At 36.4% G+C, this 16,824-nt stretch overlaps 1 protein-coding gene across 1 annotated transcript in view; it reads left to right on the top strand.

Moving 5' to 3' along the window:
- The window catches only part of LOC126470054 (phospholipase A-2-activating protein), a 137,398-nt gene that overhangs the window by 91,490 nt on the left and 29,084 nt on the right, over positions 1-16,824 (top strand). The window contains exons 7-9 of the mRNA XM_050097559.1: positions 211-388; positions 6,674-6,902; positions 14,869-14,982. Coding sequence (XP_049953516.1) covers positions 211-388; positions 6,674-6,902; positions 14,869-14,982 — 521 coding nt within the window. The remainder of the gene's footprint in view (positions 1-210; positions 389-6,673; positions 6,903-14,868; positions 14,983-16,824) is intronic.

The raw sequence follows: 16,824 nt of genomic DNA, 5'->3' as shown, positions 1-16,824 counted from the left end.
GATACTAACAATAACTGCTAGTTTTGAGAGAGTAATAATAGTTTCATGTTTGTATCTGGACATAAAATATAGTGTGAACATTTTTACGAGTTAGGTGTGCAGCAGATGCTGTATTTTGTGTTGCTATAAGTATCTGCCTAACATTTTCATTTTATTTACTGTTTAGGTGTACTATGCATCAGGCTATTTTTCAACATCTATTGATTTCAGGCTTCCTGGTCCAGAAATATTGGCTACACCAGGTCAACAAGATGGACAGACAAGGCTCGTTAGAGAAGGAGATGCTGTGATGTGTTATAAGTGGTCCTTAGAAGATGAGGAATGGGAGAAGATGGGAGAAGTTGTTGGGTCAGGAAATGGAGCTGGAAAAGAACTTTATTGTGGACAGGTATTCTTTTCCATTCACTTTTTCAATAAATGTGTGTCATAGAAAAGAAATTAATTTTCTAATGTGTAGCACTTGATATGAGATGGTAGAATTTCTTTTCCTAATTCATGAGCCCAAAATAATATTTGAAGAGCACTTGCATGTTTGCTGGTTGAGTTAACTCCAGACTGTTTTCTGTGCTATCTCATATTGATAATGTGCATGGCATTGGGGGATGGGGGGAGAATTTGATTGAGTGGTTCAGAAATACAGACTGGACTATACGGAAGAATTCCCATGTCTCATACACTCACAAAAATCTATTCATCATGTATCCTGCAGTACTTGTTGACGCGATATTGTTGTTTCTTCAAAGGATGGAGAGAAGATTAGAGTAACAGAAAAGGTATTTGATGATATGTTTTACTTTTTTGTTAATATGATTGTGTTTGAAGTGTCACTTTATGCTTTCATTTGGCTTCTGTGTTGCACTTAAAAAAAGAGCCTGGAAATTCTTTGTGTCATGAGCAGATGTAAAGATATATTTTTTAATGCAAGGAACATGAGTTTTTACTACTTTCAAAATTCCTTTCACTGTGCTTACCAATAGAGCGATGTTTTTAGTGGTTTGGTCCTTTGAAAATTGATCATGTTTCATGCTCCACTAACATTTTTCTTTTAAATAACATTTATATTGTATATTTTGAAAACGTGTCATTGAGATCGAATTTTTAAATTTCGTACACCCTTCTTACTGAGGGTTAAAGACCTAAATTTTTACTTTTTGAGTTTTACAATAGGGCTTCAAATTGTCGTAACCTCTAAATTGGCAGCCTGCACCTTTATTTTAGGTTTGGTCTGTTACCTTATTTGATTTGTGTGTTTAGTATGTACCATGTGATCTACTTGGTAGCTTTATGTACAGTTCGTATTCTTTAGACTATAGCAAACTGAATGATTTGTCTCTACGTCATATTGTCCATTTGTGGTTCACACACAAAGTAAACATAGTGGCTATGGCACAGCTCTCACTGTCCTGTTTAATAGCTTATTAATGGCTTACTTAAGATTCAAATTGCTACTTGTCCACCAGAAAAAAATGAGTGTTACAACATTTTATTTCTTTCATCCATTTATCTTTAATTCTTAGTTTTGTACCTCATTAGAGTGTAGAAGCTTCTATGGCAACCTTCAAAAAAAGAAATAAAAATGCTGGTACATCACAATTGTAGTCTTGATTATGAATAAAATGGCTTTTTTTTTAACAAAATGGTAGCACCCTTTACTTTTCTTTTTGTTTTAAAAACCACAACAGGTTTCGGCCCCCAAGGCTATTATTAGAGCTATGTGAGATTAGCAAATAAATTTCGAAAATTTAGCATTTTGAAATTTCAATTTAGCTTTTTATATCTGAATTTAGCATTTACTTTTTTGGTTTCTTTATGCAGTTAAACGACAAAATTCGTACCTTAAAGTTTGATTTTTCTTTTTCACTATTCCCAGTTTTCTTATAATAACAAAAAGTAGAAGAAAATAGGAAAATAGGAAATTGATTATTTATGGAACACATCATCATAATTTTATTTCTCATTCAAATTACCACTCACTATACACCAATATAAAAATGTTTATCTATTGAATGCAATCATTGAAGTTGTTGCAATAGTGTCTGGCTTCATTGACCTCCTTACTTACAATTAAATTGTATGTTGACAAGTACCTCTCCGCATCCACACTATTGCAGATAAAGCAGTATTTCCAAATTCATCATATTTAAGCTTTTCAGTTAGTAGAAGCTGCAATATATCAGGCTTCTCATCATGCCTCAAACAGTCAATAAGGTGTTGATGGAATGATGAATATGCCTCAATAAAACCGTCAGTTGAAATGCTTTCAAATTGTGGAATTGTTTTTGTTATATTAACAGTAGCAGAATTGTCCAAATTTAACTTCGGACCACAAACTGCAGGGTTGCAGAGCTTGCCAATGTTTTCGTAAAAAATATTAGCTGGGTCTGGTGCTGTGTGTTTACATAGCTTTCGTAAACTTTTCATAGCAGCAGATTTAAGACAACTTTTTTGCAGATGCTTTCTGTGCCTCTCTTTGGAATGTGTTTATATAATTAATAGTGCCTGTTGAAAACAACCTTCAGAATTTCTTTTCAGTATTGATTTAATACTCTCAAGTTTCTCCCATAACAATTGTGCAAATGGGTAAGTCGTTCCCTCTAGTGTTGTGATGAAACTAACAATGCTAGCACATATGTCACTTACAAATTTGCATTACAGGACAACTATATCTGAGGCAGCTTCATTTTTTAAGTGATCTAGAATGAGCTCAATGGCAGCATTTTTGTTTTGCAGTGATCTGAAAAATTCGATGATATCTGTTAAATATGTGTCCAAGTACTTCACTGCGTGGAACCAAGAATTCCACCTAGTGATTATCAGGTCGGGAAAAAGGTTTTTTGGCAGGTGAGGATATTTTTCTTGGAGAAACTGAAGGTAGGCGCTTTTCATTTTGCGAGAGTGCAGGAACACCATTTTCACTTTACTCACAATAAAATTTAGCTCCTTTAGTTCTTTCATAAAGACATCACCGACTAAGTTCATTTTGTGGGCCCAGCACTTGAAATGTATTAAATGGTCTCCAATCAGTACTTGAAGTGTCTCAAAACAACATCCCATGTATGCAGCAGAGTCTGATGCTAAACCCACAACATTTTCATATTTAATGCTGTAGTCTTTTAGGGTATCCACTATGGCCTGGGCACAAGTACTTCTTTTGGCAACATCTAAAAAGTTGCATGAAGCCAGATACAGTTTCTGTTCGGAAGTTGAGTTCATTGTCCGAAATAAAACCGCAAATACGCACCTTCCATTTTTGTCACTCGTTTTGTCAGCAATAATCACAATAGGTACATCCTTCACAGAATCTCTGATTTCTTCTTTCATTTCGTCACTGCACTTACTAACATATTCTCATCGAAGTCTATCTGAACTTGGTATACAAGCAGCGCCGGGTACACATTTGTTAAAAAAGAACCTAACTTCAACCTTATCTAATTTTGTCAATGGTATGTTGGCCTTTAAACACATTTTAACTATATCGTGGTGCATACATTCATTGTCAGTTTTCACTTTTTTGGCTCTGTCTAACATCTCGCAATAGCAGCCTGCCTTTTTGATGAAGTTCCTGCAACCACTGCAGACGGTTTTTTTGCCCTGTGACTAGCACTATTAATGTGTTTTTCTAAATTGTCCTTCTCCCAGTTGAGCTTCTCATTACAAAATAAACACATAAAAGTGTTTTTATTGTGAACATGAAAACCTTCTTTGGGATAGCCATTGCATCGCTCCTGCAAACTGACTTTATGCCTACCCATTTTTAACACACTATTATCACTTCGCAACACTCGCAAAACGTTACATACACGTGTTTACACCATACAGCTGGATCCAAACACTGCGGCCAACAAAAATTGGTGCCAAAGCGTTGGAGTAGAATCCAACTCACGCATGCGCAGAAGCAACGGTCAGATCTTACTGGATTGGACTGAAGTAGGCTATCTCAAACAAACCTAATGTAAACACAACCGATTTTGAAGCATACCAGATTGTGAGAGTTTTTGCTAAAATATGCAAATTTTAATGAATTTGCATTTTATCGCACATTTATAGCATAAACAAATTTCACGTAGCTCTAGCTATTATCCAGTGGTATCTACATAGTATCGAACAAGATACAGTAGCATTAATCAAACAGAAAAGAATGTAGCAACAGGCATCATCATCATAATCAGCAGCAGCAGCATAATAAATAAATTCTGCAAAACACATCATCCACCACATACTTTATAAAAACAAAAAATAAAAAAGTTATGTGAACTCTTCTGCTATTAAAAAAATATACATTACATAAATTAAATGATGTTAAAACCAACTTATCAACAAACATCATAGAAACACTATAAAAACTTTATATAAACTCATTTACAATGTAAGAAATAGATATATTTAACATGAACTTAATGTCAGGTGTTGAGAGAGAACACAGGATGATGGATGAGATGTGCCAGGAGGTGGTACTTAAAAAGGGGAGTGGCAAGTTACAGGGAGGGCAAGTAGGTGAGCAGGGACAGTCAAGTTATGAGATAACAGTAGATAAGACACTTAAAAAGTGAAATAAAACACAGAACCATATGGTAGTTAAAAATTGACGACAATGCATAAGAAAAAGACAAGTAAAATTATTATTACGGAAAGAGAAAGGACAACAGGGAGGCCTGGTTCAATTTCATGCCTCATTAGCCCTTTCTCATGCTTCAGTTTATGAAGGTCAAGTCAGTGTGGATGCACAGACTCAAATCTATGATAAAAACCATGAGCTTAAAGATATTAAGTTCCACAGAGGAGAACAAATTGTCCATTAGTGTATTAATACAATTTGTATGTGTTGTTAATAGACATACTAATATTGTCATTCGGATGAATGATGGACAAAATACGTTTGTTCCTCTCCCGTGTCATTGCATGAGTCACAAGTGGAACATCCAGACCACTGTCAAAACACCAGTGAACAGGAAGTGAAGCCCAAGAAATCCATAAAACTCTACTTTAATTATGGATAGTACCTTTTTCCCCTCTTTGCACTGTGTATAAAGTAATCAATACATCTCTTTTTTATGATTCATTTTTGGCACTACCTTCCGAGTCAGAGTTTGTGAAGTTTATGTAATCTTCTCAACTACCAACTTTTTTTTCTCTGTTTTCTTACTCTAGTACTCGTATATAGTTGCTTTCTGACGTTCGATTTAGCTTTTCAGTTTTGATAACACTGCTTTCTAGAAACTGAGTTTCTTCACCTTGTTAAGAATAAATAGAATTATTCTATTGTTGACTGATTGATGCTGTAGTGCCACTTTGTTTGTTTGGCCTGTACTTTGTTGAGTTTGGATTGGTCAAGAATCTATTATATCTCAGAATCACAACTTTACTCAAGTGATGTATCAATGTGGGACAAGAAATCCTCCAAAAAACCTCCAAAATTGCCCCAGCTTTCAACTTTCTCACCGTATTCTATAATGCTAATACTCAAAGCTGTAGGTTTGAAGGGACTTAAAAGTAAAGAATTTTATTTATTAAAAATTGCAAGAACATGTAACATTTTCTGCTACTAAACATTTGTTAGCATATACAGATTTGCTGCAAAATTGAGTAAAAAATATGAAAACCAGATTACCACTGATAACACTTAGCAAGAATTATAGAATGACCACCTTATAAATGTATGCAAACAAATTGCATGTAGAGTATGTTTACAGCAGTTCAATCAGTTTCAGATTCGTAGATAACGTATCCTGCTCTGTGATACATTAACAGTATACCAAACAAGAAATAGGGTGCCACAGTCCCGTCAAGCCTCAAATAGTAGAGCATATTATGTGTGTTGTTACGAAGTTGTACTCCAAAGTTGCACAAGATCATCAAGGATCAAGCATGTTCAAGCCCCCCTGCCCCCCCCCCCCCCTCCTGAAAAGTGACTAAATACATTTATTGTATGGAGGGATATATTTCTTATTCTATATGTAGTTGTATGTTTCAAAATTTCTACAAAAGTATTTTAGCACTAACTCAGCCATATAACAGGAAGCTTCTTGATAAGTATAATGTATTTTTGTTAAAGAATCCAGTTCTGTATAGAGTGATACTATAAGTAACATTTTATCACCTGAGGATATTTTAAGTCCACATTAACAGTGTACATTTGGCAAACCATCCACTTGCAATTACCTGCTGTTAGTGTAGCTACTTCTCTGATATAAGTCTTGAATTTTCTTCCTGTTTCTTAGAGAAAAAAAGTCTGATATTTAAATGGCACTGTTAGGGTGTTTTAAGAATTTGGTATCTTATGATTAATACCCATTTTGTCATGTGAAACGTATTATGTCCAAAAATAACTTTCTGAGACTACTGAATTCTAAACTTCAAACAAATGTGCTAAACTGGAGTATTAAAATAAAATGAATCCAATAATCAAATTAACACTTCACATTGTCTCTTAAAGTGTGTTCAGATTCACTTTCATCATTTACTTGTTATTTATTTCATTAGATAAAATGGTACATCAACAAAGCTGTTTGGAATTGACAAACTTTATGCAGTAAACACAGGTATTATTTTGTTTCACAACTTGCTGACATTTTCATTTTTGTTTTTGGCATCTGATGCCTACTACAGAAGACTGGTACCCATGCATTAAATATATTATAGTAATTTTATATTGGTGCTGTTTTTTGTGTTACAGGAGTATGATTATGTTTTCAACATTGATGTGGAAGATGGAAAGCCACCACTGAAATTACCATATAACCTTGGTGAAGACCCATGGGTGATTGCCCAGAAATTTATTCATGAACATAACTTGAGCCAAGGATACCTTGACCAAGTGGCAAATTTTATTATAAGAAATACTCAGGACAGGAATGCGACGACTGGAATGGCGGCAGCAGCAGCTGCATCGGATCCTTTTACAGGTAACTATTCTTTCTGAATTCACTACTTCATTTGTGCTAATGCACCTACTCAGTGGCTTCTGTAAAAAAAGATGTGGCTGTTTACCTTCATTTACATCTTGTCAGTAAAAACGGCGATCCTAGCTGGTGGTATCTTTTTAGAAATTATCTGAATCTTATATTAGAACCAGTCAAAAATATGTAACTTTTCTAAATTTCCAATGTAAGCTTATGAAGCATAATAATTACAAATAGTATTGTATATCCTGATTTACAACCACTTAATATGCTTTCGAGAAACCAGAGAAATCTTCTGTCGTCTTTGGTGTGGCATCCATAGGTACCACTCTACACTGATACTCCTCAAGGCGGTGATAAGATACCCCCCCCCCCCTTCCCCTCCCCCCCTCCCCCCCCCCCCCCCTCCCTCTTAGGCTGCATTTGATAGGAATATTTTTTGAGACTGAAAAGGCATGACACTGCATGGAGATAAAATATCATCCTGCAACTGTACAGATGGGGCTTCTTCCCATTCTAGTGCTATCTTGCCCTTCAGTATGGTATTTTCAGTTCAGAGTCTGCAATGCTTTCTCAGTACATAGTGGCCACAATTAGAAATTCTGTCTGATGCTCTCTTTTTGTGGATGGTTTTTCAAGCTTCAGTTCTTCTTCCAATCTTGAGACAGCTGCTTGACAACAGCAATTATAATTAGGAAACTAGAGTTATGGGCAAAAAACGAAAAAGCTTGAATTTCTCCGCGGATAAGTCTCTCTCTCTCTCTCTCTCTCTCTCTCTCTCTCTCTCTCTCTCTCTCTCTCTCTGTGTGTGTGTGTGTGTGTGTGTGTGTGTGTGTGTGTGTGTGTAAGATTTGAATTAAGCCAAACTGTAACTGGAGGACACCACTTTTAGTTTTAAGGGATCAGTAAGTTCCTGGGTGTAGTATTTGTTGAGAAACTGGCCTGGTTGCCACATCTGAAGCATCTCAAAGAAAAAGCTCTAAAGCTCCTAAACATCTTAAAGTGCCATTGTGGTAGTTATTGGGGACTGAGAGATCCTTCTTCTCAGGGGCAGCTTGTTCTTAAGGGACAATGGGGCATGGCCCCACCAGGAACTTGGTGATATAATTTTACTCTCTGTATTTTTTAAAAATTGCATCAAACAGCCAAGAGTATGAAATGATGTTTGTGTAGTACAAGTATCAGAGACCAGTGGTAATCAGGCCCAGTTTCCACTGCTGTGTTACCAGAGACATAATGTTGCTCTGAGCTGTGAGTAGCTGAGCTGGATGTGGATGCTACCCCCTCACACCCATCTCCCCTCAGTGCATCCTTTCACAGTGCCAACACTGATTTGATCAGGATGTATAGGAAAGAGCAGATTTTATTTGCTCCTGTTAAATTATTAACAGTTCATACGAATCATTAATAGGAAATAAAAGAAAAAGCCCTATAATTAAGTGTTGAGAACACATTCCTTTCCTAGAATTATGTTCTTATTACAAGTTTACTTTCCACTTCCTTGCTTTGAGTGTAGCAAACTTATTGATAATGTCATTGAAGTCAAGTTTAACAGCTATGTCATATTCTATTGACAAGATAGCTGAATTTGGCAGTCAGCTTCACCTGTAGTCCACTTTAAAGTAGTTTGTTATCATTCTTAATTTACTGAAACTGTGTGGAAATTGTCATAAATATCGTTGGAGGTATCTCGATGTTTGGATAGGCATCTTTTAACCTGTGCATCAAGGGGGAGATTCAAAATATCCAAATGGGAATCTGTGTCAATGTTCTTCAATGCTTCTTTTACTGGAATTTGAAAGCAGCTGTTTTGTTAACTAGCACTGTTGTATCAATATTTCTGTTAAATTTGCACCAAAGTCTGCTGCATATTTTTCAAAATAAGATATGTATTCCTGCCAGGAAGTTAAAGTTAGATTAAATGGTGCTCTACGTGTGAGATCTACTTCCCATTTCACTTATTATTCTATCAAATATTTTGAAGCAATCTAATTTACACAGTATTACTTCAGCCCTTAATTGGCTAAAGTAGGTTAAAAAAAAAAAAAGGGGGAGCCTACTGTTAAGCAGTATATTATTTACTTCAATACCCAGTGGTCAACCTTTGAGATCCTACAATACTGTAGTGAGGTAACAGCAAAAACTCCATTGTTGAACCAAGTACAGTGTTGACACACAGTCCAAGTGATGCATGTTCAGTGTTAATATTTCTTTATGTGCTATTTGGACAAAGTTTCACTTGCATCACTTTAAGCACCTACCAATACTTACTGTCATGTTCCTTACTTACTGCACACCTCTTCCCCCTCTCTCTTCTTATGCATGTACTGCCTTTTGTCAGTGGGAAATTGCACAAACAACAAACAGAGCCACCTCTCAGTTGTGTTCTGTATTCTGGAGCTGTGCTGTTGCAACTTTAGTAATTCCTTGCTGTGATTTTAAAAGGACTGAAGTAGATTGTTTGCTCAAAATGCCCTTTAATTTTTTAAGCGTGGAGGAGAAGCTAGAAATCTGTTGGTTAGGGGCACATTAACCAAGTACGGTCTCTCTCTCTCTCTCTCTCTCTCTCTCTCTCTCTCTCTCTCTCTCTCGCACGCGCGCGCAAACTATCACTCGCATTGATTGTTTGTGGAACATCACAAAAAAAACACATATGTTAACACTGCACTTGACAATGGGAATAATTTCTCGAAACACGTTTTGCTCAGCATGAGAAAAATGTGTAATCAGTGCTACATTTAAACTAAAAACATTTGAGCAACGTAAAGTGAATGACGGTTTCAACTAGTGCTTCAAGTGCCCAAATGCCGAAATGTGCTAAATATGGTTCAACAAAGATGTCTCAGTGATCACAACAATCACGAAACGGCATTTGTGCTGTAGAGACAGTTTGGAAATGGTTTTGATTGATCATGATATCTTTATTCGAATGAACCTAATTACTCCCATCGGCCACCACACCAAGTAGAGCTTGGCAGTGGCGGGAGATACAGCACGAATTGTTCCAACTATTTCATGTTTACCAGTTCTAATCATCTGAGTAGAGTGGCCTGGTGTCAAGAAACTTAATCACGTAATGTTTGTAAACTCTGCTGGATGGCCAACATTATGCCAGTGTTATTTTTTCTCCACAAATATTTTTTCATAATGTGTAAATCGTGGGAAAAATATAAATTTGTTGATGCAAAATCAGGTGCAAATTAACATTGTGCATGTAGAAAATTTGACAGGAACTATAAAAATGGCGGGAAAAATATTAATTCCAAGAATGTAAAAGTGGGGTTATACTGTATTGAACCAAAGGAAGAGTTCTATTCTAGACTGCTTTTTAAACCTACATGTTACAACAGTGCTGCAGCTACATTGGAGAGTATATGAATGGGTGGAAGCAGGGGAACTCCAACAAGGGTGGAGGGTAGGGGATATCCAATGGCTGCTCTGTCATATTCCTTAAATTTGTGATCAAGACAGAGGTTTTTCCTTTCAATCTGTTCAGTAGTTGTGCCCATCAGACAGATATATACCATCCAGAACTCTCCTCTTCACCTGTAGTATCAGGAAAGGAGTTGTAATGGGTTTTGGGTGATGTGGGAATTCGGGAAAATGAGACAGTAGATGAGAGAGCCAAGGATGTCTGCATGCTCTACCCTATGGCAAAATGTACAATATGTTCACGATGGGAAGAAGGGCAAAAAAAGTGGAACAAGAAGCTGTGATTGGTCAAGCCAACAGTCTGGTTGTGTTATGCCTCCTTTCAACCACTTAGGTGAGGTGTGAGGAAATAATGTTTATGCACTACCAGACAGAGCATTCTCCTTTCACTTCTGTGTTCGCCCTACAGTGAGAGAACCCACCTTTGTGTGGTGAATCTCTTAAATCATGACGATATGGCAGCAACAGGTTTGGCAACTGAAATTCATTGTATTTTAAATGACAGTGAGGCAGATGTGGAATTTGTTATAAGGTTTTGCGATTAATGTTACCTTCTTGTCAGAAAAATTTATCATTTACTAAGGGTCACAGGTTCATACATCTTTAGGTGAGAGATTAGCTATTTGCAAGATACTGGGTTAATGCTTTAAACTTGTGTGTTGGTGCATTTGTATTTCAACAGTAAATTTTAAGAGAATGACACATTGGTGATGGTGGACACTCTATGGGAGAAAGAGTTGGGAGTAAGCTGCATTATAACAAAGACTTTACGGTTTTAGACAATGGAAAACGTTAACCACATTTATATTAGAATATTCTAATAAGCGTACTGATGACATCATTATTTTCATTCTTCTTTCTTTCGTTCTTTCTTTCTTTCTTTCTTTCTGTCATCTAAGGACCACGCACCAATTTCAATGCTTCCTTCTTTGTTGTTCTTACTTTTTCCTCCAGTACTCTTTCATCTTTTCACTATGTATCCTTTTTCTCTCTTCGGACCATTTTGACCCTGTCTTCTTCTCCCTCGTGGACTCCTTCCATTTTAAACACTTCCTTCTTGAAAATCTCTCTTTCTTTTGCATCTTTTTCACTTAGGTTGTTTCTTTCCAAATCTTTCCTAACTTCTTGAATCCAGGCTATTGTCAACTTCTTGTCCCAAATATATTTACAAATGTTTGGTAAACCTGTTGCTGTTCATTCTGTATAACAGTCCAAAAAATAGCAGTCGCCTATTTCATAGTGTTTCATTTATGTTTTCTGTGTTGGGATAAACTTCTTCATTGCTTCTTAGTTTCCATACCTCTTTATTTTTTGGTGGCCCAAGTATTTTTCGAATGGTTTTTCTTTCTAGTGCTTCAAGTTTGTGTAATTTGTAGTTCAGTACTAAACATTCACTTGCATAAAGACATTCTGGCTTTACTACTGTGTTGTATTGCTGAATCTTCAAATTTTTAGACTGACACCTTTTGTTGTAGACATTCCTAGTTATTCCGTAAGTGCTCTCCATTTTATGTAATCTTTCTTCTACAGTGAATTTTTCTAAGCCATTTTATTGGATAATTTCTCCCAAATATTTAAATTTATTTATCCTTTTTATCTGGCCAATATCTGTTGCAAGGGGTTCCGGAGCATTTTTTTATTTGTAATAATAATTTTTTTTTTTTTTCCTACAGATATTCTTAAACCTGCTTTATTGGCTATTTCTTCTAAGAGATTGATTTGTATTCCAGCATTTGTTAGGTTTTCAGAAATAATGACAAAATCATCCTTAAATGCTAAACAGTGAATTTCAATACCTTTGTTTTTAGTTCTCTGTCTGATTCATGATAGCTTCTGTTCTTTTAGTTTTTGTTTCCATTCTCTTACTATTTTCTCTAGTACACAGTTAAAGAGGAGTGGAGACCGGCCATCACCTTGCATTACACCTGTTTTTGTGTTGAATGCCTTCGGTATTTCGCCCCAAAACTTTACTTTTGATGGTGTCTGTGAGCATTTCACGAATAAGGTTTGCTAATTTAGATTTGATGCCAAATTCTGTGATCACTTATGTAGTGTGTTTCCCTATCAACCGAGTCAAATGTCTTTTTAAAATCTACAAATGTTACAACTATATCTTTGGAGTTTGTGAGTCTGTGACAAATTATGGACTTCAGGTTGAAAATCTGTTCTGAGCAAGATCTGCCCTTTCTAAATCCACTCTGATTTTCTGCCAAATGGCTATCAAGTGTTGCTTCTACCTTGTTGTTTAGCAGCATTATTGAAAATATTTTATAACCCACTGGCAACAAAGATATACCTTTTTAGTTACTTACATTTTGCTTGTCACCTTTCTTGTGCAAGAGATGAATAATGAGAGCCACTTTACAGTCTTCTGGTAGTTTTTCAGCTTCCCATATTTCTTCAAACATGAGCTGAAGGTTAGTTGTAATTTTTGGTTGAGACCATTATTAGTTCAGCTGTAATAGTCTTCTCCACTGGCTTTGTTGTTTTTCAGGGTATTTATTGCTTTTTTAATTTCTTCAGCTGTAGGTGGTGATCTGCTTTTGTATTTTCATAGAGATCTGGAAATTCTTGCTTACAGTTTGGTTCTTCACAGTTCAATAATTTTTCAAGGTACTTTCTTAGTATTTCACCATTCTGGCTGTTGTTCATCTGTGAAGCAAATACTTGGAGCTTGGTAGCCCTTTAGATGACTTTTAAACATCGGAATATCGGGAGTTATTTTTTATAAAGTTGGTTTTGTATGTCAAAAAGTTGTGATTTCTCAAAAGATCTTTTAGCACTCTTTATTATTCTTGCTATTTCTTTCCTTTGCATTCTAAATTCATCGAGATGTTTAGGCTTGCCAGAACATTTCCATTTCTTCCACTGTTTTGTTATTTCTGTAACTGCTTCTTCACTGATTTCGTTCCACCAGACTTTCTTCTTCATTTTTGTTGTTCCAAATACATTTTTCACTGCCCTGTTGATTTCTTTCAATATTTCTTCCCATTTCCCTGATTTAGTTACTTGAATTTCTTCCTGAAATTTTTTTATTATTTCTTTGGTGATGTTGAGCCTGTCTGTGTTATATTTAATTAATTTGTGCTGACTCTTCTGGTTTTTATTGGGGAGAAGCTTCAGTTTAATTTTAGTCAGGTATTGATCAGAATCAAATTCTCAGTTTCTTGCCACTTTTACATTCATGACTTCCTTAAAATCGCATTTAGAAATAGCCACGTGATCTAACTGGAACTCCCCTAGCATTGGATTTGGAGAGATCCATGTTTTTGCATTTCTTGGTAATTTTTTGGAGAAGGTTGACATTACCTTCAACTGAAATGTTCTACGAAGACTGATCAGTCTTGTGCCATTTTTGTTTGTTCTTTTATGGGCTGGATAATATCCTACTATTTTTCGAAACAATTTTTCCCTCCCTATTTGTGCATTGGAATCCACCATTAGTATATCATCATTTGATTTTGGAATTTTTGATGTCTTCTTGTAGAAGTTCCCAGAATGCTTCTACTTTACTCAGATTTTTCTTATTGTCATTATTGATTGGAGCATGACAATCAACAAAGGTATAATGTTTATTTTTGCATTTAACTGTGAGAAGAGAGTCTTTCTGAACTGGATTTGAATTCTGTAATGTCGTCTACGAAATTTTTATGAACATAGAAAGTGGTACCAAGTATTGGCATGCCTTTCATGATTTTTATTGCTGGATTACCCGTAAAAATTCTATGATTTTTGGTTTCTGTAACATTTTCATCAAAAAATGTTGTTTATTGAACCGCTAAAATTTGTATTTTATGCTTATCTAAGAGAAATATAAAGTTCCTTTTGTTTACCAATTTTTAGTAATGAGTTTACATTCAAGGTGCTTGCAAAGAATTTCCTTTCGAACTTGAGTTTGGAAGGATACCAAGGATGCTCCGACTTATCCTTAATGCAGTTGTTGGAACTCCCCAGAACCCTTGGTCCCAATGCATTGCATAAAGCAATGGTGGATTCCTCTTAAGAGTTACCACCTGGAGTAGTGCTTTCTTCTAGCGGGCTTTCCATTCTGCAATTGAAATTGTACATGGTAGGAAATAAATTCCAAGGCAAGATTGGATTGTTAGCCTGAAATGATTATTTTTCATGGTTTTCTCCATTAGGTTCTTCCGCTGTCTCTGCAGTTTGGAGTTAGGATTCCTCTGCTGCCTTTGAGACTGTTGACTGGGCTTCATCTGTAACCCTAGGCAGGGGCCCTCACAGGGTTGCTACGATCCGGAGCCAGATAGACCCAGGTTTTTTTTTTTTTTTTTTAATGAGGTGTTACCCCTCCCCCTCCTCCTTCCTCATCACTTGCGAGATGAGGCCCCGGGCTTGGGACCAGCAGTGGTGGAGTTATCATCTTCATTGTTGTTATTGTTATTATTATTATTATTATTATTATTATTATACATTCTGCTTGCACCAATAAGGTATTTGTTCAGTGTGTTTAAACATTAAGTACAAATTGTCATTCTTATTAACTAATCTGTTCTTTCTTTCTTCAATTTTTCTTCAGGAGATCGACGCTATATTCCACCCCCTGCTGGTGAACCGAGTACTAGAGAACATACTCATGAGGATGAGAGTCATGTAGCTGGTGATATAGAGAATGTGTTAACCTTGTCCAGAGGTGAGTGAATTGGTGAATGCTCGTGTAATGTGCCGTTTGCAATTAAGAAATCCACTGAAACTTATTGGCATATTAATAGTGTGCACTGGACTGGGACTTGATCCCTTAACCTTGCTTTTCATGGTCAGTGCCCTGACTGACTGCATAACTCACAATCCACCCTCACAGCTTGATTTCTGTGAGTACCTCTCACTTGCATTCCAAACTTCACAGTTCTGAATATCGTCCAAGAACAGATCTCCTGGAAAAAATAATATTGTGGTGAAAATAGCTTAGCCACAACTTACAAGGGATTGTTTCCAGGAACAATCCCTGAGGCTGAGACTAAGCCATTTTTTCCATAATATCCTTTGTTTGGGAATGCTATTCCTGCAAGGTATGTGGCAGAACTGTGAAGTTCAGGGAATAGGAGTTATTGCAGAGGAGAGGCTATGATAGTGGATTGTGAGTCATTCATGAGTCACTATCAGTAAGAGAATTGCCTGCGAAAGGTGAGGTTCAGAGATGTAGTCCCAATCGAGGCACAGTTTAAATCTGCCAGGAAGTTATGTAACAGCGCACACTCCACTACTGAGTTAAAGATTCGTTCTGGAGGAAATTCGATACCTTCATTCACTTAGATTTTTATAATTGTGAAATGAAGATGAACACTGAACTTCTGTTCTCATGGAATCTGGAGTACAGAGTTTTATTCATGTACTGTGTGAATAACTATCAATTCTGTGGGATATAATAAATTTTAGATGTCACATATAAAAATGAGTTATCAGCATGACAATCCTAGAAAATGAATAACTCATTTATATTAAAAAAAGGTGCTTTTAGAGGCTAGCTCCCTCCCACTCCCTGCTTTTAGTAGTAGTTTATCATAAGTTTGCTAGAGCAACAAAGTGTTGCAGGCAATTGAATAAGGCCCACGTCACTCCCATTTTCAAAAATGGGCCTTGGACAACTATAAAACTACATCACTGATCTCAGTCTTGAAGAATCTGTGATCTGTGATGATGACTTCTTGGAAAACGAAAATATCCTCTGTGGAGATTATTGTTTATTTTGTTACTAGTGGGTTCAAGAAACGTGCAAGTGTTACAGAGATGCTTTGGGAACTCAAATTGGAATTCCTGAAGGAAAGGTGACACTCTTTTCGAGGAACACTACTGTGAAAATTTAGAGAACCAGAATTTTAAACCAACTGCAGAACAATTTTACTGCCGCCAACATAAATTTCGCACAAGGACGATGAAGGTAAGATACGAGAAATTAGGTCTGGTACAGAGGCATATAGACAGCCATTTTCCCCTAATTCTGTTTCCGAGTGGAACAGGAAAGGAAGTGACTAGTGGTGGCACTGGGTACCAACCACTATGCATCGTATGTGGCTTGTGGAGTATATATGTAGATGCAGAAATTGATACACAGTGACCTAGTGAAACTTTATTTGTACATGAGGCACAGAAGACAGTAGATGGTGGTGACCAGATTGATGCCACATTCCTTGACTTCCGGGGGACGATTGATAATAGTTAAAGTGTTCTGGAAGGCAATCAGTTGCAGTTACAGACACACATGTAGTAAAAAAAATTGAGCTTATGGAATGTTATGCCAGGTATGTGGTCATATTGAAGGTTTTCTAACACATGTATCTCAGCTTGTTGTTCTTAACAGGAAGGTATCATCAGATGTGACAGTAACTTCAGGTGGTACCCCAAGGAACTGTCATATGAATGTACATGTTTACAACTTGTATATGAAGACTCTGCTGGATAACGTTGGATGCTCCATGAGGCTATTTAGGAATGGTGAGTTATCTAAGGAAGTCACAAAGCCAGAAAATTGTAGTTA

The sequence above is a fragment of the Schistocerca serialis genome, chromosome 3 (genome assembly GCF_023864345.2).
Source record: "Schistocerca serialis cubense isolate TAMUIC-IGC-003099 chromosome 3, iqSchSeri2.2, whole genome shotgun sequence".
Classification (NCBI taxonomy): Eukaryota; Metazoa; Arthropoda; class Insecta; order Orthoptera; family Acrididae; genus Schistocerca; species Schistocerca serialis.
This window is presented reverse-complemented; position numbering and strand designations above follow the sequence as displayed.